The sequence below is a fragment of the Rattus norvegicus genome, chromosome 4 (assembly GCF_021556685.1).
Source record: "Rattus norvegicus strain SHRSP/BbbUtx chromosome 4, alternate assembly SHRSP_T2T, whole genome shotgun sequence".
Lineage (NCBI taxonomy): Eukaryota > Metazoa > Chordata > Mammalia > Rodentia > Muridae > Rattus > Rattus norvegicus.
The window spans coordinates 121,435,161-121,459,229 of record NC_141537.1 but is presented as its reverse complement, the minus strand read 5'-3'; the positions used below and the strand labels follow the sequence as shown (position 1 = coordinate 121,459,229).

At 50.3% G+C, this 24,069-nt stretch overlaps 2 protein-coding genes across 12 annotated transcripts in view; one reads left to right on the top strand and one right to left on the bottom strand.

Annotated features, from left to right (window-relative positions):
* The window catches only part of Efcc1 (EF-hand and coiled-coil domain containing 1), a 29,651-nt gene extending 14,510 nt beyond the window's left edge, over positions 1-15,141 (bottom strand). Inside the window, exons 1-2 of one of the 2 annotated variants that reach the window (XR_015685817.1) lie at positions 14,378-15,071; positions 13,068-13,330 (exon numbers count right to left, since the gene is read on the bottom strand). Coding sequence is in view for 1 of the 2 variants with exons in the window: in NM_001446949.1 (NP_001433878.1) it covers positions 13,068-13,330; positions 14,378-15,025 (911 nt within the window). In the remaining variant the exon portion in view is untranslated. 2 annotated transcript variants of the gene reach the window in all.
* Positions 15,142-21,997: 6,856 nt separating this feature from the next.
* Positions 21,998-24,069, top strand: part of Cfap92 (cilia and flagella associated protein 92) — a 53,755-nt gene continuing 51,683 nt past the window's right edge. Inside the window, exons 1-4 of one of the 10 annotated variants that reach the window (XM_087655430.1) lie at positions 22,052-22,107; positions 22,874-23,198; positions 23,352-23,574; positions 23,784-24,067. In XM_087655430.1, coding sequence (XP_087511556.1) covers positions 23,806-24,067 — 262 coding nt within the window. In that variant the 5' untranslated portion in view covers positions 22,052-22,107; positions 22,874-23,198; positions 23,352-23,574; positions 23,784-23,805. 10 annotated transcript variants of the gene reach the window in all.

The window sequence follows — 24,069 nt, the reverse complement described above, 5'->3', positions numbered from 1 at the left end:
ATTCATCCAGCGGAGTTCAACTCTGAGTTTAGATTGTTACTGTAGCTATCTCTTTGCTACTTTGAAGGTTCTCCTTTCTTTCACCCTTTCCACACTTTTCCCATTCTTTCAGCCCCCTAACACTAGATATAGGAGAGAATAAAGGATAGAAAAGAGATGGAGCGACATTACCATTAGACTCCTTGCTGCTGATTAGGGGCAAGTCTGATCTTCACCATCAGGATGTCTAGTTTTTCCTTCTACTTGTTTCTTCTTTGTGCATGACTGCTTAACATATCACAACCGACAGCAACCAACAGCAACTGACAGCAACCTACCAACCACCAGCTCTCAGGCCCTAGCATCTATTTACCCTCTGATAAGTCTCCAGAATTTGAAACGTCACATGATAAACAGAAACTACCTGCAGCTGGCAAAATCACGCCCCTGCTAGGGCACGAGGCAAATCATAGTCACTTGCAGTGAGGCAGCCCCATATTCCACACCTGGGAGTAAAAGGAAAACATATTCCTGTAATATTTCTGTATTTTTCAAAGAAACCAAAACTCCAAAATTATCACTACAATCACAGCGGAAGTGTTTAGTGCACAGATGTCCAGCTGACCACACAGAAGCTGTGCAGGAGTGGGGACCAGAGGCTCGTTTTCCTGGTGTGAGAAGCCCTGTGTCTAGTCATCCTCCCACAGTCCTTGAGGAGACAGCTTCTTGTTGTTCCTGACTCCTCCATAGTTTTGGTCTCACGTCTTCCTGGCCAGCCTGGGCTGGTCATACTTTCATGTTGGTTATGGCCTGCGGACAGGCAGCTAAGGAGCGTGTCTGTACCTTAGAGGGGTGCCATCTAAGGTTTCTGCAGTCTGCCTTTTCCTCTGGGACCCCTCGTGAGACTGGTTTTGGCTTGTATATCTGCTCTACTGTGGGTCAGTGCTAGGGAAGGCTTGCTGTTCTTTAGAGGAAGGAGGTCACCAATAGGTAAGGGTTGGGACTTGACACACAGTTGGTACTGAGTAGATGCCAGCCCCCATGCTTGCTCACTGTCTCCTTCCTGTTCACTGGGTCTTTCCATCTTGTATTTTGTCTCCTTAGCTTGGCCCTAAGTTTAAATCTGATCTATGCTGTCCAGTATGGCAGCCACCAGTCAGAGATAGGTATTTAAATTTAGAATAATTAAAACAAGTCAAGCTATAAGCCTATTTTTCTTTTTCTTTTTCTTTTCTTTTTTTTTGAGACAGGGTGGTGTGGTGAAAAGTCTGTTTTTCTGCAAACATCTGAGCTTAGAATTGGACCCTGCTCTTCATACAAACACAAAGTACACCACAACTGAGATTCTTTACAATGCTGTGTTTTGAGAACTTAGTCCCCAAATCAAGATGCTGACGGGTATTTGGGGACAGAGCCTTTGGAAGAGGTTAGGATTGGTGACATCGTGTGGGTGGGTCCCCATGGCGGTGTTAGTGCTTTGTCAGAACAGCCAGTGTCACTGAGCTTACCATGTGATGCCGGTGTCACCTCACTGCAGTGTGAGGGTCTTGCCAGATGCTGACATCATACTCTGGGGATTCCCAAACTGAGCGAGCTTCTTTCTCTATAAACTACCCAGCCTTGGGTTTTGTTATGACAACAGAAAACAAACTGACAATGCTCCAAATTTTGGGAAGAATTATTTGACTGATGAGGAAACCAACAGAAGGAACTGATGAAAAGCCTGATTGGTCAAATTAGATGGAAGACAGCACCCCCCCCCCCATACCAGCCGTGAAGAGAAAACTGGAGCGACCCACTGGTCACACCCCTGGAAGGGAAGAGTCAGGGTGGACTCAAGATCTCAGCTTGAAGGAAAAATCAACAGAACGACACAGAGCTGAATGGGTTTGTGACCCAGGGCGAACAACTCATTTCAAAAGCAGAAGTCACAAGGCAAAAGGACTTGATCCCGTCATAGCACACTGTGGGCTGCCCTGTATTTCTTGGTCAGAGGGCATGAGCATCCTTCCCATCCATGGCCTATCAGATCCTCTTGGGTGATGTCATATCAGCTTCCCGGGGCACACAGGAAGATGCACATTTAACCTCATCTCAGGAGGAGGAGGCTCCCTCTGATGGGTGGAGGACTGTGTAAGGGAGAAGTGGTGGGCTGAGGGATCTGGAAACATGGTCTGAAACCCAGCACTGAGCAACTGAAGAGGACAGGAGGAGGAGGAAGTGGAGGAGGAAGGGAAGAAGGAGGAAGAAAAGGAAGAAGAGGAGGAGGGAGCATGAGAGCACACAGTACCATCTCTGCAAGTAGAAAACACATGCTTTGCAGGAACGCACACAAGGGGGGAAGGTAGAGCCCTTCATTGGGGGGATTCCTCATCATGGCTCATGGATGCCCACAGCTGCTAGCTCAGTGGGCTTTTTCCTCTGCAGACCTGTGAGAAGGCATAGTTGATAAACCAGGTACAGTAAGAGGTCAAGAACATTGATTCACATTGCTCTGGAACAGTTACTGTACCAAATAAGTCCCGTCCTCGGTTTCTACTGCTTTGATAATGACCATGACCCAAAGCAAGATGGGGCTGAAAGGGTTTATTTCATCTTAGAGTCCATCACTGAGGGAAGCCAGGGCAGGAGCTGAAGCAGAGGGCATGGAGGAACACAGCTTACTGACTTGTTCCCCATGGTTTGCTCAACCTGTTTTCTTAGACACCCCAGGATCACCTGCCCAGGGGTGGCACCATGTACCAGTCATTAATCATGAAAATGCCCTACAAACATCTGGTGGGTGCATTTCCTCAACTGAGAGTTACTCCTCCCGGATGTGTCAAGTTGATGTAAAATTAGCCAACATCAACCCATGAAGATGGTTGTGGAGTGACTAGTGTGGGTTGCACATGCGGGATAAATATAGAAAAGGCGCACAGCAGGATGCTATGGGATTTTATCACACTTTTCAGAACAGTGCAGTGTGATGTTTATGAACTACTTATTTCTGGCACTTTCCATTTTCAGATTGTGAGTGGCCACTGGTGACTGAATCCACAGACAGTGAAATTGAGGGTGTGTGGGTGTGACTAGCGACCACTGACATCATAGGAGGAAGGGGACTGGAAAGAGAAGCAGAAAGACTGTTCCTTCCCCATCCAAGTTTCCCACTCAGGACAGACAGGTGCCTCAATGGCAGATGTGATGGCACCAAGATAGCTTACCAGTCATGAGGGTGATGTCATGTATGTACTCAGGCATTCATGTATGTAAGCACCCGAGGGCCTGAACATGCTCAGAAAGTATTCTGCCAGACACTGACATTAAATCAGGAATTGGCAAACTTTTTCTGAAGTTATTTCAGGCTTTTAGGCCTGGTCTTACTATACATGGTCTTTGAAACACAAAAGCAGTCTCGGAGACACTCAAGGGACAGACATGGCTGTGTTCTAAGAACCTTTGACTATCTTCACAAACAGAATTTCATACTGTGAAATTTTCATACTGTGAAACATCCTTTTTGAAGTATTTTTAAAGATTTATTTATTTTATGTACCTGAGTACACTGTAGCTGTCTTCAGACACCAGAAGAGGGCATCAGATCCAATTACAGACGGTTGTGAGCCACCATGTGGTTGCTGGGATTTGAACTCAGGACCTCTGGAAGAGCAGTCAGTGCTCCTAACCACTGAGCCATCTCTCCAGTCCCTTTTTGAAGTTTTAAAAAAGTCATTAAAAATGAAAAAAATAATTCTTCGTGGATTGTGGCAAGCTAGCCCAGAGCTAGGCTCTGTCTCGATGAGGTAAGTGCTTTCTGCCCTCTCTGCCAAGCCTGTCTGAGCAAACTGTCTAATCAACAGTAATGTCTCACCTTTGCTTCCAGGCTAAAACCTGCCCAGCGCTGCCTGAGGCCCTCAGAGAAACAATCACCAACCAGGGCAGGAAGATACCCTCAGGACTATGGGGAGCCACAGTCACTGCACAGTCACCGGAACCCTGTGGTCATCCCACAGGCAAGGTGCTTCATAATTGAGGAAGGAGGGGAAGCGTGTTTCTGAAATCATTTCTTAGTTGTCAGAATCGCTCACCTCTGGACTTTACATTTGCGGGCACAGATGTTGTTGTTGTTGTTGTTGTTATTATTATTATTATTATTATTATTATCATTTTTATTTTTACTTTTGGTCCTTCGAGACACGGTTTCTTGTGTAGCCCTGGCTGTCCCGCACTCTGTAGAACTCACTCTGTAGACCAGGCTGGAGTCTAGCTCTTCCTGCCTCTGCTTTCCTAGTGCTAGGATTAAAGGCGTATGTTACCACTGCCTAGCCACAATAATTTATTTAATTTTATTTTATGTGCATTGGTGCTTTGCCTGCCTGTATGTCTGTGTGAGGGTGTTGGAATTACAGACAGTTGTGAGCTGCCATGAGGGTGGCAGGAATTGAACCTGGGACCTCTGGAAGAGCAATCAGTTTTCTTAAACACTGAGCCAGCTCTCCAGCCCCCACACACGCTATTACTTAAGCTGTTGTGAGTTGTGTTTATGATTTGCAGCTGGAAGTATTATCGTTACTAAACTACTTTCTGCAATCCTTGGGGGGGTGAAATGAGGTTGTGTAGATAAGAACTCTGGCACACTGCCTCATGCACAGCAGATGCTAAGAAATGCTGGCTCCTGTCCTGTGTCCTTACCTCAGCCCCCACAGAACTAGACTCCAGCCCGAGCGGGTAGGTCACCTCTAGCTATTTGCCATGTACTCATACCGTGTCTATAGCAAGCTCCAGCAAGGTCTTCTCTCCAGCAGGTAGTCTTGGAGACCTGCCAGTCAAGGCTGAGACTTGCTGAAAGGGAAGGGTGAAGGCAGCCTGGAGTTCACAGCACGGCACACATGGCCATGCCTGTAGGCAGAGCGCCCTGTCACTCAGAAGCCTTGACCTTGCTTCTGAGGTACCCTGGGCTCAGCATCAAGTCTAAAAGCAAATGAAGGCTGGTCTCAAACATCTGCAGGGGCCTTCACAGCAACCATTGCAAACCTCTGGCTGGAATCAAGCGTCCGTCACTTTACCATGCCATTCCAAAGCCCAGGAGAGGCATGGAGACCTTCCCACTTTTGATCTTGGCCTCTTCTGTCATAAACAGTGTCATGGTAAGCGGCTCAGTCACCTGCCCTTTCAGCCACTCGGTATCTTGGAAACTTCACGAAGACTTAAGGCTGATAAGACCCTCTGCTGGCAGGTGTCCTTGTGCCAGACTGGTGTAGACATCCAGGCCATAGCCTTCTTCCCTGGAGGTCCTGGGGATTCTACACTGGCTTCCTTTACTGTAAGGTATTTCCTGAGCTGAGAAGCCTCCCGGAAGTTGAGGCTCCTTGTGAAAACAAGAGAACAACAGCAGGAAGGAGGGCCAGCATTGCTGCCAGAGAGAAGTGGAAAAGAAGCCACAGAGGAACAGCACGGGACAGCCCAGGGGTCTCTGCTGTGCAGTCTCTGGTTCTGTGAGGGCCTGTGGCTCTCCAGCTGGTCAGCCCACTGGCAATACTGTCCTCTGATCCTCAATAAACATATTGTGGGGCAGCTCTGTCCTGAGCAAGAATGGGCCCCAGATCCCATGGCTTAGCTGACATTAGGGAGATAGAGAAATTGTCACAAAAAGAGAAAGGGATGATGGGAAGGGTAGACTGTAGGGACCATAGGGAACTGCTTTAGTAGCATGGGGTATCTGGCTGAGATCCGGGATGGCCACCGGAGACCGATCTAGGGGCTGCAGAGGGCTGTGGTGGACTCAAGGGATGAGTGGGTTGGTAGATTCACTGCACTGGATCCTGACAGACCTAAGGTCAGAGGTCAGGTCACTTGGAGCTATGAATGCCATGGCGGATAGGCTCCAGAGGCTATGATTAGGGAAGCTGCCCAGCTCTCTTGGGTGTTCAGAGGCCACCCTCATTAGTGACTGGAAGGGAGCTGGGAACAGAGGAGGAGCCAGGGAAGCCATACAGAGGCAGTGCAGGGCTAGATGGACCGAGCAGGACCAGGTAGAGCCGAGATAGGGCAGAAACTGGGGTTCAGGGGGAACACGAGGCAGCATCTGGGGCTTTCTGCCTACTTCGCTCTCCAACCTGTGTGGCTTGTTCTAATCTAGGCCAGGTCCTTCTGCATATGCCACTCTGAGTTCATGCCAGCCCTGTGTTCTGCAGTGCGACTCCCTGGCCCAGACTCGAAAGACTCAAGTGGCATTCTGAATATCAGCGTTACCTCAGAGAAGAGACACCTACAGTGTGCAGGGCATCCCCAGATTTAAACACCGAATCATGGCTGCTGGAGACAGGGGTTGTATATGGATAAACAGGTAAGATGAGGTTTTAGAGTGCCCTGCCGTCCAGTTTGTCCAGGGTCCTGGCAAACACCCGGAAGTCTTATCGTCTCATTTTACAGATAAGGACACAGAGGCTCCTGGACACAAGAAAGTCTTGTCGAGGGTCACACTTAGCCCTCCCTGACCCCTCCCTACACAGTATGTATACCAAGGTGGAGGAACACAAGTTTCCCCCATTTAGTAGATGAAGAACTTGGTCTCATGGAGGGGAATACACTTCCGGGTACTGCATAGCCCATAGAAATAGCTGGGATTTGAGTTTGGGGTACCTAGGCCTCTGAGCCTGGGCCTCTCCCCAGCTTGTCTCTGCTTTGTCTCTGAAAGAAAGGCCTCTGTTCCTGCCAGCAGCCACCCACAGGGCCTCAAAGGACAATGGGACAGATGACTTGGGCCCCCGCCCTGTCCTTTTCTCTGTCCTTCTGATTGGCTGACTGTGGCCTCCAGGTCAGGCAGGCCTGCTGCTGTGGGTGAGAAGAAAGGAGGTAGCCCTTGAATGGCCTCATCTTTGTGTGCCTTTCATGGTGGTCTGCAGACTGAGCAGTAGTCTGTCTCCCTCCTTTCCTGGTCTTTTCATCCTCCTGACAACAGAAGCACAGAGGCCAGCCCAGCCCCCGGGGCCCCACTCAGTGGTCAGGAGGAGACGGGGGTTCTGTCTGATTTCTTTGCTTGCTCTAACTTCCTAGCCTGGTGTGCCGACACCTGGCTTCAGGGCAGGAGAGGCACAAGACACAGAAAAACTGCTATCCCAGCAGAGGCTTCTCACACCCCGGGTGAGCCTTGCTAGAGGCAGAGCTGCCACTCTGGACAGCCTGTGCTCAAGCTTCTGAGGCTAGCCTCCACGCATGCATTGCTGGCACCACTTGGCTGTGTGTCAGGCCTGGGCCTGCTGTTTCCTTGGAGGGAACAGTCAGGGAAGGGGATCCTGGTGTGCCTGTGCCCCCTCCCTAGCAAGCACTAAGGTGTTCAAGCAGCACAGGTCGTTGGGGTCAGAGTCCTCTGAACTACCCTCAAGGTGCATTTGTAGACAGGAAACCCTGACATGGAGACAAGCCTGGGTTATGTCTGACCAGGTTCCTCCTGGGCGTTACTGACCAAGCTTTAAGGGGTCCCAGGTAGGCTGCTCCTGAGCTGAGAAGGAGGATTTGTGCTGAGATCATGAGCTGCTGAGGATATGCAGCGTTTGTATGGGTCCTGGTACCCTCTCAGTCCTCTTAGTAAAGGTCCCAGCCCAGAGGACAGTGTAGTGAGCATGGGACTGAGGCACGGCTAGCGAGAACATCAAATTATCCTGCCACAAGACGGCTTCAAGGCGGGGGACATATTTCCAAGGTGGCGAAGAGGCTTGGATCTGGACTTCTATGGGATGCCCAGGCAAGGGGTCAGGGGGTAGCACTCTGCAGGGTCGGGGCAGAGGACTTGCCTTTAAGTGAAGGCAGCCCTCAGGAGATGGGCAATCCCGCTTGGGTGCCTGATCCAGCCACACCTGATGCCGCACAAGCCTAGGCTTTTTGGCTCTACGGATTGACTTTGCTTCCACTAGTCAGTTTGAGTTCAGCTTTCTCGCATTTATGAAGGAGAACTGCTTGGTAGGAAGGAATGAGAAGAGAGAGTGGGAATGGGGTGGGTCTGGGTGGGTGGGTCGAGCTGAGTGAGGTGCCAGTGAGGCACATGGATCAGTCAGGGCAGAACGATATTTTACAAATGGCGGCACATTTTGTAGGAGGTTCCTTCTGTAGGAGGTTCCTTCTGTAGGAGGCTTCTTACTGCAATGCATTCTCTTTCTTCCTCACCACACCTAGATAGTCTTGGAGGCAGAACCTTTGCTAGGCCCAGGCGGACTGCCTTGTGGGATTGGAGAAAGCAGCTAAGACCTCGGCTCACATGAGAGAGGGACTGCAACTGTACAGCCATGATGGTATCCCCTTGGGACTGCTGGTCTCAGCAGCAGGGGGCTGGGCGAGGTGGGTTCCTGGAGACTTCTATACCCCAAGGAGACCTAAGACCTTATTATACTTTGGGACGCCTGTCAGACTTGGGACCTTCCACGTCTGAAGGCACCAGGGCAGCTTTGTGGCTGCTCGGTACATGTCCTAATATGTGTGACCAGGACCTGCTCCCTGGAGATCATCGGAGTATGATAAGTGATTATATTCCATTTCTGTATCCTTGAGGGATTTAGCACAGGTCTTGGCTTATAAATTATGGTTTAATTAATAAATGAATGTCTCCAAGTGTGTAAGTATTCACCATCCTGTCTTAGATTGGTGGGCAAGGTGGTTCCTGATGCACTACAGAATGTTCCCTTCCACCTACAGACAGACAGATAGCCTGGGTAAGACATAACACGTAAAAGAACAAGGGACAAGGCAGAAGCAAGAAGAGACCTGTAGTTCACGTGAGGAGCAGGAGATGCTCACAAGGCTGAGATACAAAAGACAATTTGCCGAGTCAGTGAGAAGCTCCTGAGTTCAGGTGACATAGGATAAAAATAAAACTTCCTCTCCCAGGCCTGGGGATTTTATCCCGAGGTATGAGGCTCTCAAGAGTAAAGTTGAGAAACTCGGTTCTAAGGAACCCATTCCAAAGTGGTTAAGATAGAACCAGGCTGTGGTGAAGACAGGGGTGAGAAGGCCAAAACCTTGCTTCTCAAGGACTCTTAAGGGCCTAAGCTCTGCCGCAGAGAGACTTAGAGCAAGAAATTGCCCAATGCACCAGAAACAAGAGACAGCAGATGTACAACACTTGTGGAAACTCAGACACCATAGCAATCCAAACACTAAGTCTGGTCGGCTGTCAGAGTCTGCAGAAGAATGGTTTCTGCGCCTCCCTCCCATGGAAAAAATCCTTGCATGCTCAACCTCTTGTATACACTGGCGTTGTGTTTGCACAGAACAGTCATGCATCATCACATGACTTTAAGTCATCTCTTCAGAGCTTTTAACACTTGGGATGGTGTTAATGCTGCATGCATGGCTGTAACACTATATTGTGTAGAAACAGCAACTCTACAGAGACACAGACTTTCCACAGATTGACTGTGGCATACAGAGGCCTTGTTTAATGGAAGACCAACTCTGTCTAAAAGTTGTAGAGGGTTGGATGGAACCAACACAGGACAGAGCAGGATGAAAACAGAAGCTTGGTTTGGAAAAGGACTAAACGGAAGTCCTAGAGATGGGAAATTAGGCTGTTACCTAAGAAAAGTGGCAGGGGTTGGTTTACAGCTGAGGACAATCTGGGCTCTGGTTCAGCTGGGTCCTTCCTCTGTGATTTTAATAAAGCCACCAGGGCCCTTAGTCAATAAAGTTCCTATCTTAGAGCACCCTTACTTAGCATCAGAGTGGAAGGTTCTATGAAAACTAGAAGCTAGGTCAGCTGCTTCACAGACATGCCTTCAGAGCACTTGGAAGTGTTAGCATGGTGTCACCTAGGAGGGCAGAAGGGCTCCCATTTGTTCCTCCCGGATGTAGACCCCAGTCTAGCACAGAGGAGGGAGGGGTGGTTTGACACTCCGGGACATCTGAATGCCAGATAACGCATAAGCAGAGATAGTGTGTAGTTCTCCCCACCCCCGCCACAGGCTTGTCTGTTGGGGTCTCATTTGCTTGGTGATGGGCTTTGGGCAGATGGTGGGCTCTTGAGAGTGCTGGCATATCAATATAATAACCCCTTGATGGATCATAGCATGGCAGCATTATTGAAAGGTGGTGAAAGAGATGTGGTGGGGCCTGGTTCGAGTTTAGAGGACAGTGGATCACGTCTCTGTGAGCTATAGCTGACCCTGGATCCTTCATACTCTTTCTCTGTGCTCCTTGGTGGCCATGAGGTGAGTAACTTTTGCTTTATGCTGCTGTTGCCTAGAATCAGCGGGCTCAAGTACTATGACCAAAACTCTTGAAACTATGATCCAGAACAAAGCTTTCCGCACAGAGTCTGAGTAACACCCCCTTTCCCCTGGGGTTGTAAAGCATCCTGTGGATGTTTGGTGGGGATGGGAGTGAGCAGTGGGGAAACCCATCTTCTCAGAGCCAACTAAGCCATGTGGCATCGGGCTGTGCAGGTGGGGCTTCCATTTTGCCTCTTACTTGGTCCTAACACATGTCTTCTGGTCTGTGATACAATAAGAATGGTCTTCAGTTTGGCTTTGAGCTCCTGTGCACTGTTGAGGAAAGGGTGCTTACCATGCAAAGCCCAGTTAGCTTTGGCCTCAGGAGATGAGCAGGGCTCTGCCTCCTGAGCCATTCATTTACCTGCTCACAGTGTGGCCTTCACACTGTGTCATTTGCCCTTTAGTACTCAGTTCTATCCTTCCAGACTCTAGGTTGCCTGGCCTTTCCTATTCTCTCCAGACACTTGGCGTTTCATCTGCGCTCTCCACAGCCACTATTTCCCCTTCCTTAAGAATGGAACTCTGATTGTATCTGGGGCTCGCCAGTACTATCAGTCACCACCGTGGGTGACTGCAGAGAATGACATAGACCATGCCAGTGAGATCCAAATTCAAGTTCTGAAGGCAAAGGCATAGGATCCCCGGGGGAGTGTGGTGGTTTGTATATGCTTGGCTCAGGGAGTGGCACTATTAGGAGGTGTGGCCTTGTTGGAGGAAGTGTGTCACTGTGAGGGTGGGCTTTGAGACCCTCCTCCTAGCTGCCTGAGGCAAGTCTGCTCTTAGCAGCCTTCAGATGAAGATGTAGACCTCTCAGCTCCTCTTCGCCATGTCTTCCTGGATGCTGCCATGTTCCTGCCTTGATGATAATGAACTGAACCTCTGAACCTGTAAGCCAGCCCCAATTAAATGTTGTCCTTTATAAGAGTTGCCGTGGTCATGGTGTCTGTTCACAGCAATGGAAACCCTAGCCAAGACAAAGAGCACATCCCCCTTGTGCCTAAATGGTGGGTGCGGAGCCGTAGGCATGGTAGCCATCCTACAATCAATGGAACAGCAGCAGCAACAAACACGTGGGGTAGAAGGGAGAACACTAGCTGTGGGGCAGGCAGACTAAATGTTTCTACTTTCTGGCTGCATAATCTCAGCTGTGTTTAAAATGGTATCTGTAAGATGGGGATTGAGACCTCCACCTTGTACAGCAGTTTCACGGATCCAGAGCTGCGATGACTAGGAATCTATGTTCTCTGCTGTAAATCTCTCTCTTATGTTGTAATTGTTTTGATGCATAGACAAGTAATGGTGACTTTAAGGCAACGAGAAGGAGACCATTTGTTTCTCCTCATGGATGTGGACTTTATGTCAACCAGCTCTGATCTGTAGCCATCAGCCAAGCAAACAGGAAGCAACTATGCAAACATTTGGAGCTGCAGGAGGCTGGCCAGGGTCAGCCTCTCCCAGCTGAGTGCCTCAGAAGTCAAGGATGAGGCCCCTCCTCTGAGGACATAAGTTCAAAGCCATCCCTTTGGGCTGTCCTCCCCTGGCCTTGGTCGGATCACCATCTGTCAGGGGAGACCTGTCCTCATTGGCTCCTCTAAGCTGTCTCCTGTACTTTGCCCCTCCTCTCTGCCCCAGCACAGCAGGAATGGGGTAGGTTTTTTGTTTGCTTTTTTTTTTCTTTCTGAAATGCAATCTGCTTGGGCCGTCTACGAGTCTGTGATTTCATGTTCTCTAAGGATTAGATAAAGGCTATGGGTGTCTGTTCCTTTCCCTCTCTTCTGGCCATGCTGACTTCTGTTTCGTTTCTGGAATGTGCTATGGTGGCCCTGAAGGCTTTGTTAATATGGCTCCTATTTTCTCAGCGTTTAGGGGACAGGCTAAGACTGCAGCAGGGGGGTTGGGGATTTAGCTCAGTGGTAGAGCGCTTGCCTAGCAAGCGCAAGGCCCTGGGTTCGGTCCCCAGCTCTGAAAAAAGAACCAAAAAAAAAAAAAAAGACTGCAGCAGGGACACATTACCCCAGCTCTAGCATTTGTCCCACCTCAAGTCTGTTCCTGTGGAGGTCTCATGCTCTCTGACTGCAGCCTATGACAGAGATTTTGGTCTGTTCTCTTCACAGTCACTTGCCAGGTAGACAGTGGCCCAGAAGGTCCCAGCTGCTGTGCAGGTCAGGGAGGTAGGCCCGCTCTACCATGTGAAAGAAAAACAAAACCAATCAACCAAACAAACAAACAAAAAACGGGCAGCAGGCACAGCCAGGCAGAGCCTCACAACTGTTCTGCTCTGCAAAGACTCCAGTCTGCTCCACCCAGGAGCAACAGGCTCAAGGACAGCTGGTGACTTGCCAAACTTACACATCTGTCAGCAACCTTGCTAGAATTGGAGCCTGGTCCTGAGTCTAGCTTCCTGCCCCCATCCAGCTAGCACAAAAGGTCACTTTAAATCTGTTTCCTCATCTGAAGAATGGGATCATAACAGGACCCTCTTCGCTGAGCTGTCCCTAAGGATTAACTGAAGCAAGCCCATAAAGTGCTTTTGCTTGGGGCTCGCCCATACACAGTGTGCAGTCAGGGACCAGCAGGATCAAACTGAAGAGCCAAGAATGGGTATCATTGGTTGCAATCCACGAGTAACAAGTGAAAGGATTTCCTGGATGAACAGATGGATGGATAGATGGATGGACCGATGGGTGGTAGTGGAGTCCACAATAACTTAAGTAACGGAAGAATCATATGTACGAATAACTGAAGACAGGAATGAACATTAGAGTACGCAGTGGGTGTGTTCACCTAGGTTTGGGAAACGGGATCCCGTCCCAACTGCTCCCCGCCAGTTGCTGCCCCGCTCACCGGTAACGTCTAAGCTCTGCCTCCAGTCGCTGCACCTGGCGCTGCAAGCGGGGAACGCGCCGCGCCAGCGACTCCAGCTCTCGCACTCGGTGCAAGCTGCGCCGGACCGCCTGCCGGGCCTCCTCAGTGCGCAGCCGCACCTCCACCTGTCTTCGCTGCAGCCGTCGAGCGCGCGCCTCCGCCTCTGCCAGCGCTCCCTGAGCTCGCTGCAGCTCGTGCGCCGCCGCTTCCGGGATGTCCGACTGGCTTTTCCAGAGGCCGACCTACCCGCGGAAAGCCACAGTGAGCGACCACTGCAGGAGCCTACGGGGACATCCCCTTACACCACTCGTTGAACAGCGGGCACAAGCGGCTAATGCACTTGTGTGCAACATCCCCACCCCCAACAAGGGAAGCTGGGACAGGAAGTCCACACTCTGTTTTTTTGTATGGTGACCGTAATTTCTAGGCTTAATTCCTGCATCCAATGTGCGCTGCTCCTAACTCACTGGACTCAAAGCACAGATTAAAGAGCAGACTGAAGTTTCCGCCCTTCCTGAGATCTGTGCTCTGGCCTGTCCTTGGAAACTGGAGGCTGTTCTGTTATGTTTACTGCAGTGTTGGAAAGCATAAAGGAAGCTGGCACAACTTGAGTGTGAGAGATGGAGAGACCCTTTTAGCCAGTCTCAGGCACCCCACACACGACTCTGCGTACTCCGAGAGTTCCCTCTGCCGCGTCTGACGCAATCCTGGCACACATAAGAACCTCGGAAGGACACTTTGACACCTAATTGTACCCTGCAGCATCTAGGAGGCAGGAGACACCAATGTAACGCCACCTTCAGGTCCTCTTCTCATAGGGGCTCCTTTTCTCCCTTGGCTGGTCACCTGAGCAGCACTCAACACTTATCTGTGTGTAGGACGCGAGTGTTCCTTGACTGATCCCAAAGGCCAGGCTGAATCTACAGCTCAGTCAGTGGCTCCACCTCAGTAGCGCAGAGTGAGCTTGGCGCTCAATGTTAGCCATCGGGTGTCTTTCTCACCTGGGCTAGGGGCCTGCGGGTGAGGGATTCTATGGGTTTCGCTGACTTGGGGGAAGGATGATCCTTTCTGTTTTACGTAAACCTTCCTGAAGAATGATGCCTGCTGACCCATCACTATGTGACTGCCTAAACAGGCTCCTTCTAGAATTAGACAGATAGGAAGCTGGGGTCTTAAGGGATGATACATTGGGGTGAAAGTTGGAATGAAGAGGGTGGGTTGAGGGCCAGCTGAGGAGGGGGTGGGCCACGGCCCAGTGCCTATGTCTCCACCCCCGGCGTCCCGCGCACCTGAAGAGCCAGGCAGCGCGCGTCACTGCTCTGCAGCGCAGCACGTAGGTCCTCCACCAACTCGCGTAGGCTACTGTTTTCCTCCTCTAGATGTGCCACGCGCTCGCCATAGGCGCCACCGTGCAGGCTCGGTGAGCCAGGCCGGCGGCGGCGGCGCGGACGGCGGAGGCGGATCTGCGTCTCGATGTGCTCGCTCAGAGCTCCGCGAGGCAGCCGGGACCCCGCTCGACTACTGAAGTAGCCACAGAGGCGCGCGTGGAACTGGCGGAAGGTGAGTTCAGGAGGATCGGCCCGCAAAGCCAGGAGCGCCTCTTCCCTGACGTCCGCGTCTCCGCCAGCGATCATCCCAGTAGCCGGGTTCTTGGCGGCCACCTCCGGGTAGTTTGCGTCTTCCTTGGCCGCCTCCCCATCAGCGTTCAGTCCCAGGACCGCGCAGAGTGCACGGAAGTCGGCGCGCGGCAGGCGGCCAGCGCCCCGGCAGTCCAAGTGGTGGAAGACCTCCTGCAGATACTGGTCCAGACCGGTAGCCAGCACCACGATCTCGTTCTCCACGCCGCGGTCCAGCCCGTAATGGTGAGCCAAGGCGCTCAGCAGCCACTGAGTACGCCGCGCGGGCCGCCGGTATGGGTCTCCCGCCGAGCTCTCCATGCCTCGACCTCGGCGGCTCCTCTCAGTGGATCGGATCGGCGCCTTCAGACGGCCGCTCCAGTCCGCCGAGGGAGGGGCCGGACGGCCACCGCCGGGCTGGAGAGGCACCGGACTGTGGCCAGGCAGCTGCGTGGGCCGTACAGGACGTCTGTGCTTATCCCGGTGGGAGGCGCTGGAGCTGCGCGCTCTAGTAATGGCTTTGACCTGCGCTCCCCATCGCATCCCCATTCCCATCACTGTAACCAGTCCCAGGCTCGGTTCTTTTGCCCTCTCCAGGCCTTTCCGCTATTGTCACCAGAGGCTGGAGCTCCTGCGCCTGCTGTTGTATTTTGCAATTCCCAACCCTGGCCCGGCAACCTGCCTAGAGTCCTCTGCCCCATTTGCGAGGCCTCCTCTCCAGACTGCTTCCTAAGCTCTCCCGCCCCCTACCTAACTAGAACCGAGGAGCAAACAAACTTGGAAGTGGATGAAGTCAGAGTTATGGCGGGAGGAAAGTGGTTGTCCACTGCTGCCACCTTTGGGCTCCAGGTGGTGGCCTGAGTCCCTTCCGCGGACTGGGATGAGGTAAACAGGGTTGTTTGGCCACCATTTTCTCTGGCGTCCTAGAACTTGTTTATGGAAGATGCTGGACAGACCTGCTTGCTCTTGAGTGCTAACTGGTTTTCCTTTTCTCTTTCAGAGATGTGGTGTTGACTCCACCTGTTACCTGCCATGGAAACCTTACCCAGCCATGTTGGAGCAAAAGGCAAACTCCGTGGCCCTTGATAGGCAGATCTTGTTTTGTGTACACCTCTGATTTTAAATATTAAATCTCAGTTGAAAAGTATTATCATTTCGTTTCCTCCATTATAGCACCCCAGACCAGCACTCTGTCCTTTGTCCTACACATTCTTAAGCACTTTGTCCAAGGCACACCTCTAACCGGGAAGGAATCAGACATCCCGAGCAGTTTGGATAGATGAGATTGGCTGCTCTTCTAGAGGACCTGGGTTCAATTCTCGTTCCTACAAAGTGGCTCACAACCACCTGTAACTTCAGTCCCAGAGAGTCCAATGCCCTCATCTGACCGCCATGAGCACTTCATGCCCATGACACACAGACAAATGGAAGCAAAACACTCATACACATAAGATTAAAAAAGGGGGAAATTTGAAGTAGTCCTTTGTGTAATCTTTTTGTTAGTGTGTTTGCTTGCATTTTTTTTTTGTATTCTTAGATCATTTTTATTTAATTTTTTTTGGGGGGGAGAAAAATGTAGGTAATGCAAAACACTTTTTTTTTTTTTTCCGGAGCTGGGGACTGAACCCAGGGCCTTGTGCTTGCTAGGCAAGCACTCTACCACTGAGCTAAATCCCCAACCCCCAAAACACTTTTTATATTAGAACAGGTGCAGATAATATTGAATAGAATATAAAATGTACATTACTTTTTGAGACAAAAGTACTTTTGACACCAAAGACATTTGTAGCTAAGCCGTGTGTTGTAACCGCACAGGAAAAGACTGGCATGCTCGCACTACCTAACGTCACGCCCTCTGCTGCACTGATAGAAATGTAAGAGCAGCACATTCAACACTTCCTTACTTGGCCAAGTGCAAGTGAGCCACTTAGGGCCTGCCTCGCCCTAGGCTTTCTCTTTCTCTTTCCTCTTCTTTTAACAAAAGATATATTTATTATATATAAGTACACTGTAGCTGTTTTCAGACACAGCAAAAGAAGGCATCAGATCCCATTACAGATGGCTGTGAGCCACCATGTGGTTGCTGGGATTTGAACTCAGGACCTCTGGAAGAGCAGTCAGTGCTCTTAACCCCTGAGCCCTCTCTCCAGCCTTCTCTTTTTTATTTTTTAAAATATTTTATTTATTTATTTTTCTTTTTTTTTTCTTTTTTTCGGAGCTGGGGACCGAACCCAGGGCCTTGCGCTTGCTAGGCAAGCGCTCTTCCGCTGAGCTAAATCCCCAACATTTTTTTATTTATTATATGAGTACACTGTAGCTGTCTTCAGACACACCAGAAGAGGGCATCAGATCTCATTACAGATGGCTGTGAGCCACCATGTGGTTGCTGGGATTTGAGCTCAGGATCTCTGGAAGAGCAGTCTGTGCTCTTAACCACTGAGCCATCTCTCCAGCCCTCTCTTTCATTTTTAAAATTAAATTTTTATTTGTTCTTCGTGAATTTCACATCATGCGCCTCAATCCCAGTCATCTCCTCGTCTCTTCATATCCACCCTCTGCCCTTGCAACCTTCCCCCACAAAAGAAGAGAAAAAATAAAAATAGAAATAAAAAACAAACAAGCAAAATAACTCAAAACAAACAAACAAACAAACAGAAGTCTCGTCCTGGCTTTCTAAGGAAGGTGTTGTCACATACACTTGCATTCTGTGTTACTTCTGAGGGATGCTCCACTGTGTGGACAGACCACATCTTGCATTTTTTTATCCATTAGCTAATGGGTGTTGGTGTTTGACTGTTGTGAGTGACCCTGCTAGGGATTTTGTTTGTTTGAGTTCATGCGATTCACTCCCTGTAGGTGTATACTGAAGAGTGGATTAGTGGTTGTGCTGGCTAGGCAAAGCTGGAATCACTCTGGAAGAGGGAGTGTCAACTGAGAAATTGTCTCTATCAGATTGGACCGTGGGCATGTCTGTGGGGTCATTTCCCTTGATTAATGATCGATATGGGATGAGGGCCCATCCCGCTGTTTATGAGCCACCCTGGGGCCCATAATTCTGTATTATATAGGAAAGCAGACTTAGTAAGCCATGTAGAACAAGTCAGTGACCATGGTTTCCCGGTGGCCTTTGCTTCAGTTCCTGCCGTGGCCTCCCTCAGTACTGCAGTGTGGTCTGTCAGGCAGATAGACCCGTTCATTCCTCCTCGGGTTGCTTTCGGTATCCCAGCAATAGGAAGCATCCTAGGACAGAGGGATCCTGTGGTAGTTTGATGTCTTCTTGAGGAATGGTCCCTGTCTTCCCCAAAGAGGCCTCCATGTGTTCTCCAGCGTGTCGAGTAATGCAGAGATGCTCTGCCTGCACTTTCTCCACTGCAGTGCCTGCTGCCAAAGTCTTTCTTCAGGCCTGTACCAGTCAGCTGGTACCATCACCGTAACAAGTACCCCAGGTGACTAGCTTTGTAGGAGGAGAGAGATTTATTTTGACTCACAGTTTGCTTTGGGGCCTTTTGGTGACATATATGAATGCATGGTGGTTAAAACGCCATACACTTCATGGGTGGTGTGGTGGTTTGAATAAAATGGCCCCTATCGGCCCATAGGAAGTGACACTATTAGGAGTGTGGTCTTGGAGTAGGTGTGACCTTGTATAACTAAGCTGTGCGCAGTGTGACTCACAGTATTGTTCTGCTGCCTTTGGATTAAGACATAGAACTCTCGGCTCCTTCCCCAGCACCGTGTCTGCCTGCACGCTGCCGTGCTTCTCGCCATGATGATACTGGACTAAACCTCTGAACTGTAAGCCAGCCTAAATGAAATGTTTTCCTTTATAAGAGTTGCCGCGGGGTTGGGGATTTAGCTCAGTGGTAGAGCGCTTGCCTAGGAAGCGCAAGGCCCTGGGTTTGGTTCCCAGCTCCGAAAAAAAGAACCAAAAAAAAAATAAAATAAAATAAGAGTTGCCGTGGTCATGTTGTCTCTTCATAGCAATGAAACCCTAACTAAGAAAGCTGGAAAGAAAAAGAAGAGGACGGGACCAGGAGTCCACTGTTGTCCTTACCGACACAACCCAAGCAGCAAGCTACTAGGCCTCATCTCCTGAACTTTTTGTCACCTGCCAGTAGCAGCACCCAAGGGACCAAGGTTTTCACATACGTACCTTTGGAAGACATGGAAGTTCAGAATTATAACAAGGTTCCCCTGAGGCATACCCTAGATCCTACTGTAAACTTGTCCCCTGGACCTGCCTTTGAAACTTGTCCTGAATCTGCCTCCTAGGATCCTAGTGTACTGAGATCACTCTTGGCCAAGCTCCTAGCATCTTTCTGCTGTGCGATTGCTTCACCTGCTCCAAAAGCTTGAGTTTTATGTACATATATTCATGCCCTTGAATGCCTGTGTCCGGTTCTTGAGGGATGTGGTTAAATCTTAAGTTATTCCATGACCCTGCTCCTCTGCTCAGAACTCACTAGGGATGAAAGACAAACTCATCATCTTGACCCCAAGAATGGCACATCAGTACCTACTGTCCCTTTAACCTCTACCATCAGCGTTCCCTGCCTCAGGCCTCAGCATCTCTTCACTGACCCACACCTCCTTCACCTCACCTACCATGGATCCTATCAGCCCTGGCAGGAAACACCAGACCATGTGGGAGGAGCCCTGCCTGACGTGCTCACCCGGAACAGTATTTAACACAGCAGAAGAAACAGGCCTATGGCTTTTGTTTCAGCTTCTTCCCCACGGTTGTCCCAGCAAAGGGCATGGTAGCACGTTGCTTTGTGTCTGCTCCTGTGGCTGTTAGTCACAAATAATGCATGTCTTTTATTGGTGTGTGAGTTTTAAAGCAACCCTCACACTATGTCGTGCTTGAGCTTCATTCATGGCCTGAGCCGCGCTAGGCTGGAAACCTGGTGCTCCAACGGTCATCACAAAGTAGGTACTTGGTTGCTTTGCTTCGCACCAATTCGTATTGGTGAGTATGAATTCACAGCACCAAAAGGGAAAACTACCTCTGGAACGTACCTCCTGCTGGACCATGAAATCCTGGCCTAGAGCTTAATGTAGCCATTTAAGGCCAACATCTGGGCTGTGATAGAGTCCTGTCTTTGCGGACCAGCCCGGTCTCATGACAGTTTTGAAGGCTCAGCTTAAGATGCCACAAACACACTTCCTAGTCCCTTGCTGGTGACGGCACTGCTGAAGGACTCCTTCAGACAGAAGCTCTCCTGGGCCAGACAGCACTGAAAACCAAGCTTGTCAGCATCTTCCCATGGGCGGGCGATTCCCCCAGCCTCCTGCAGCTTAGTGGGGAAGGGTTTATAATGGCGTGCTGTTAGGCCTGTCTGTCTGTGGGCTGTGTTACTAGGCACCCCTGAAACAATCCCACTTGGATCCTGAAGGCTTTTGTTGGAGGTTCAAAGCATGCAAACTCAGAAGGTTTGTGAGTTCCTTTGTACGCGCTGGGGGTAGGGGGTTGGGGCGCCTGTGGGGGAAGGGTTGAAGTCCTGGCAAAGTACTTGTGAAGTCACTTCAGTATTGTTTGAGCTGCTTCCAAAAGTGCGCTGTTCAAAGTGTCAGTATGAAGTCTAGAAATACATCACGAAGCAAAGGTCACCCGAGATCCTGCAACCATCTAGCCGACAGTGTATTTGTGATGTGTTTATTCTAGATTTTTCCATGTGCTGAGGCGTGAAAGAATGGGGGGCGGGCGCTGCTTGAACTGCTTTGTGGTGGGGCTCACGGCACATCTGACACTTTGAAAGGGCAAAGTTCGTAAATTAAGAGGACAGCGATTTACTCAGGGATAGAGAGCATTTGCTGGAGACAGTTACGACCTGTGTGGTAGCAGTCATTATGCTTATAGCCTGGGGACTGACATTAGCTAGGAGCTGTCAAAACAGCTCCACGGGATCCTGTGTGGCCGTCTATACTTGTAGACAATGTAGAGGCTGTCTTTGCAGATGAAGTCACACGGTGTTACATCTGTGAACTTCATTGGCTGAACCACTGGAGGGGAGGAGTAGTGAACGCCCAGAGGAAGAGCATGAGATGTCTGAGAGGTGATCTATCCTTGGAAAACACAATGCCTCGGGCCCCTAAGCCTTCTTCCTGGAGAGTTATCCCTCAGGGCCTGGAAGGAAACCTCAGAATATTAATTATTGTTATTAGTATGGCTATTATGCTGGGAGGTTGACCCAGGGCCTGGCACACGCTGAGCAAGCTCTTTACCATGGAGATACGTTCTTTTTTACTTTTTGTTTTGAGACAGGTTCTCTCTAAACTGCCCAGGGTGGTCTTGAACTCATGTTGTAGTCCTAGATAGTCTTGAACTTGTGATTCTCCTGCCCCAGTCTCTTAATAATATAGGATGACAGGCCTGTGCCATTAGGCCCAGCAAAATCTTATTTCTGATGTATTCTGGGTAACACTGATGTGCATTTAGGATAGGCTTTGGCCCTTTGACCCAGACCTATGACCTCTCACCCTGAGTCTGGGGATTATGGCTACTGTCCTTAGGTAATGTGATCAAAGACACTTTGAACTCTGTTGCCAGATAGCATGATCATGGATCCCTCTCTGTCTCTGTCTCTGTCTCTGTCTCTGTCTCTCTCTGTTCCCGGGAAGGACCTGTCCAATTCGGCTGTGCCTTCCTGCTGAGGTGCCTCCACTTTGCTGAAGCTGATCTCTGATGATGTGGCAGAGTAAAGCCAGACTTCATGTAGGTTTTATAGTGGGCAATACAATCTTGACACCCAGTAAGACTTGCTCCTGGTGTTCTTCAGGCGCTCAACTATTTAGCTAAGGAAGAAGTTGCTATTCACAAGTATCTTGAGGTGAAAAGAAAGGATACAGGTGTTTAATCCTGACACAGAGCTGAATTGACCAATTGGCTCATTATTGTGTGGGATCTCGGAAACATGAGTCATTCATCCAGGTCTCCACACAAGTAGCATGTATCTGTTTGCGCACTAAAAATAAAAATCGTGGTTTCAATTAAGCATGAAAGGACCCTTCAGCGGGAAATCAGAGTCGAGGTTGTAGGTGGAGACCAAGGGACAGAGTCCCAGTGTCTGTTATGAGGGATGGAGTGGCTGACCTGCTCCTGCTCCTGTTGGCTTTAGGAGCTGCGTATCTCCTGTGTCTTGGTTTAGGGAGTGCAATCACTAGGGTGCAGGGGTGTGGACAAGGTGAATAGCCTTCCTTAAAGGGACTTGCTGCCATTCAGTGTCCACCCCTTCTAGTTTTTCTTGAGGTTCTGGTTTTCTGTTGGTTTAACCCGAGGGTTCCGTTTACTATGCAGTGTTCCAGAATGTTCTATCTCATCTGACGACCTAGAACAGTACGCACTGGGAAGCTTGGGACTTGCTTCCAGCTCCAACTCTACTGACTCTGCTCTGAGACTAAAAGTAGGTCATAGGTCAACTCCAACTTCACTTTCCGCAGCTACCAAATGTAGGCTAAGCTTCGTGCTCCCCTTTCTTTACTAAACCGGCTGATGGAACACTCCCTCACTAGAAAACCTACCAACCATCCCACCAGCCCTCCACATCCCCCACTGAGCATAGTGCTAACTCATGCCTGCCTTTGGGCCCTGTGTACCAAAAGCCATCTTGTCATTTGTCTGTTTTCTATGAACTTGTCATGAGTTTTCACCCTCTCGACCTTGTATGTGCCATTTCTTCTGCGTAGGCTGTTTCCTGCTTCCACAGCCCTGTCTGGTTTTCATTACCTCTTGATGTCCATCCCTGTCCCATCTGGTCAGTCCACTGTGGGCTGTTCCTCTCTGCCTCAGGCCACTTGATGTGCAGTGGCCTTCTGGGTCAGCGGCAGCAGCTGGGGTGCTTAGCCAGGGTGTTTCAGTGTGGGTAGGCTCTGCTGTGGCGTGCAGGCATTGGTGGCCGGAAGTCCAGACTCCAGTCCAGTGCTGCAACATACCGGCTGTAGCTGCTTCACCCTTTTAAGTCTGTAGCCTCATTTCAGAGGAACAGACTTCTCACGCTCTTTTGAGGTCTGAATATGTAGAGACCATCGTTTCCTTTATTTATCGTTTATTTAAGCGTGGGAGGTGGGAGTGAGCGGAGACATAGAGAGAGGACCTAGCAGGTATCCAGCTCAGAGTGAGAGTTTTTTAAATATTGGAACTATCTGATTCTTCCTTCCACCTTTTGCCAGGTCTGGTGCACCAAGGCAGAGCAGAAGCGGTGTGTGTTGTGAGAAGCCCCTGCCTGCTCGTCCCCCATTCCCCGTAGTGAATTCCTTGTTGAAATTTATACCCCCCACCACCTCCCCGAATATCTAGAAGAAGCAGGCTCCCATCAGAGCCTATAGCCAGGAGCCGAACTCAGCCGCAGGAAGGAAGCCCCGCCCCCAGCCGTAGACTGTGATCTCCTGGCAACCGCCTAACAGAGTCTTTTTGGGACTGTGCTCCCTTAGCGCCTGCGCTGAACTCCCCTGATTCGAGTGGCTGCAACTGTGCAGCAGGTGCAGGAGCCAACAGGTGTGCCCACTCACAGGTAATCCTCGGGCCTTGGGTTCAGCCTCTATTTCACCCCAGATACCCCCGGTCCCCGAGGCACCGATTTCCTGGCAGCTAGACTTCTGTATCTTGAAACCTGAGTGATGTCCAAGCTAGAACTCTGTCTCGCTTCAGGTCAGCTTCCCAGGGTCCGGTATATACTGGGCCCGCTCACTTTCCCCTCTGCAAGTGGGAACTGCCACGCCTGTGCTGTTGCCACATCTGGGACTCTGCTGCATGCTCTTGAAAGGAGCCGGATCTCCCATCTTCAGGTGCCTCCTGGGTCACCTGGAGCCGTATGCCAAGAGCACCCCCTGACCAACTCCTGATTTCTGAGAGACGAGTTGGACGAGCTCAGGTTGGAGAAACATCAGTGATCCTTCCCTGCCAGCTGCAAATCTCGGGTGGTTCCTTCACCTATTCCTTCTCTCCATCCATGGAGCACTCACTGTGTAGCAGACCTCTGCAAGCCTGGGACATTGGAGACAAGACAGAGATGGGACTGGGAGGGCAGGCCTTCCTGCACCAGGTAGATTTACTCCTGGGATCTTTGCTGTCTCCCACCAGGACCATTCTAGTGCTGTGCGACATGGCCCTGCAGGCATGGGACTGGGAGGAAGAGGAGAGAGCAAGCACGAGGCCCCTCTCCACGGCCAGTGATTACCACTCAGCGAGCGAATGTGAGACGGAGGAGTACCCGAAGTCCAGGACCCCAGGCAATGAGTGGGACTCTGAGGACCAGTTCAGCAGCCTGCATTCCTCAGAGGGGCCTGCCTGCATCTCTAACTCTGATGTGCCCCAGGTTGTTCCCTGCAAATTCGTGATTTCACTGGCCTTCCCCTCACTACTGGGT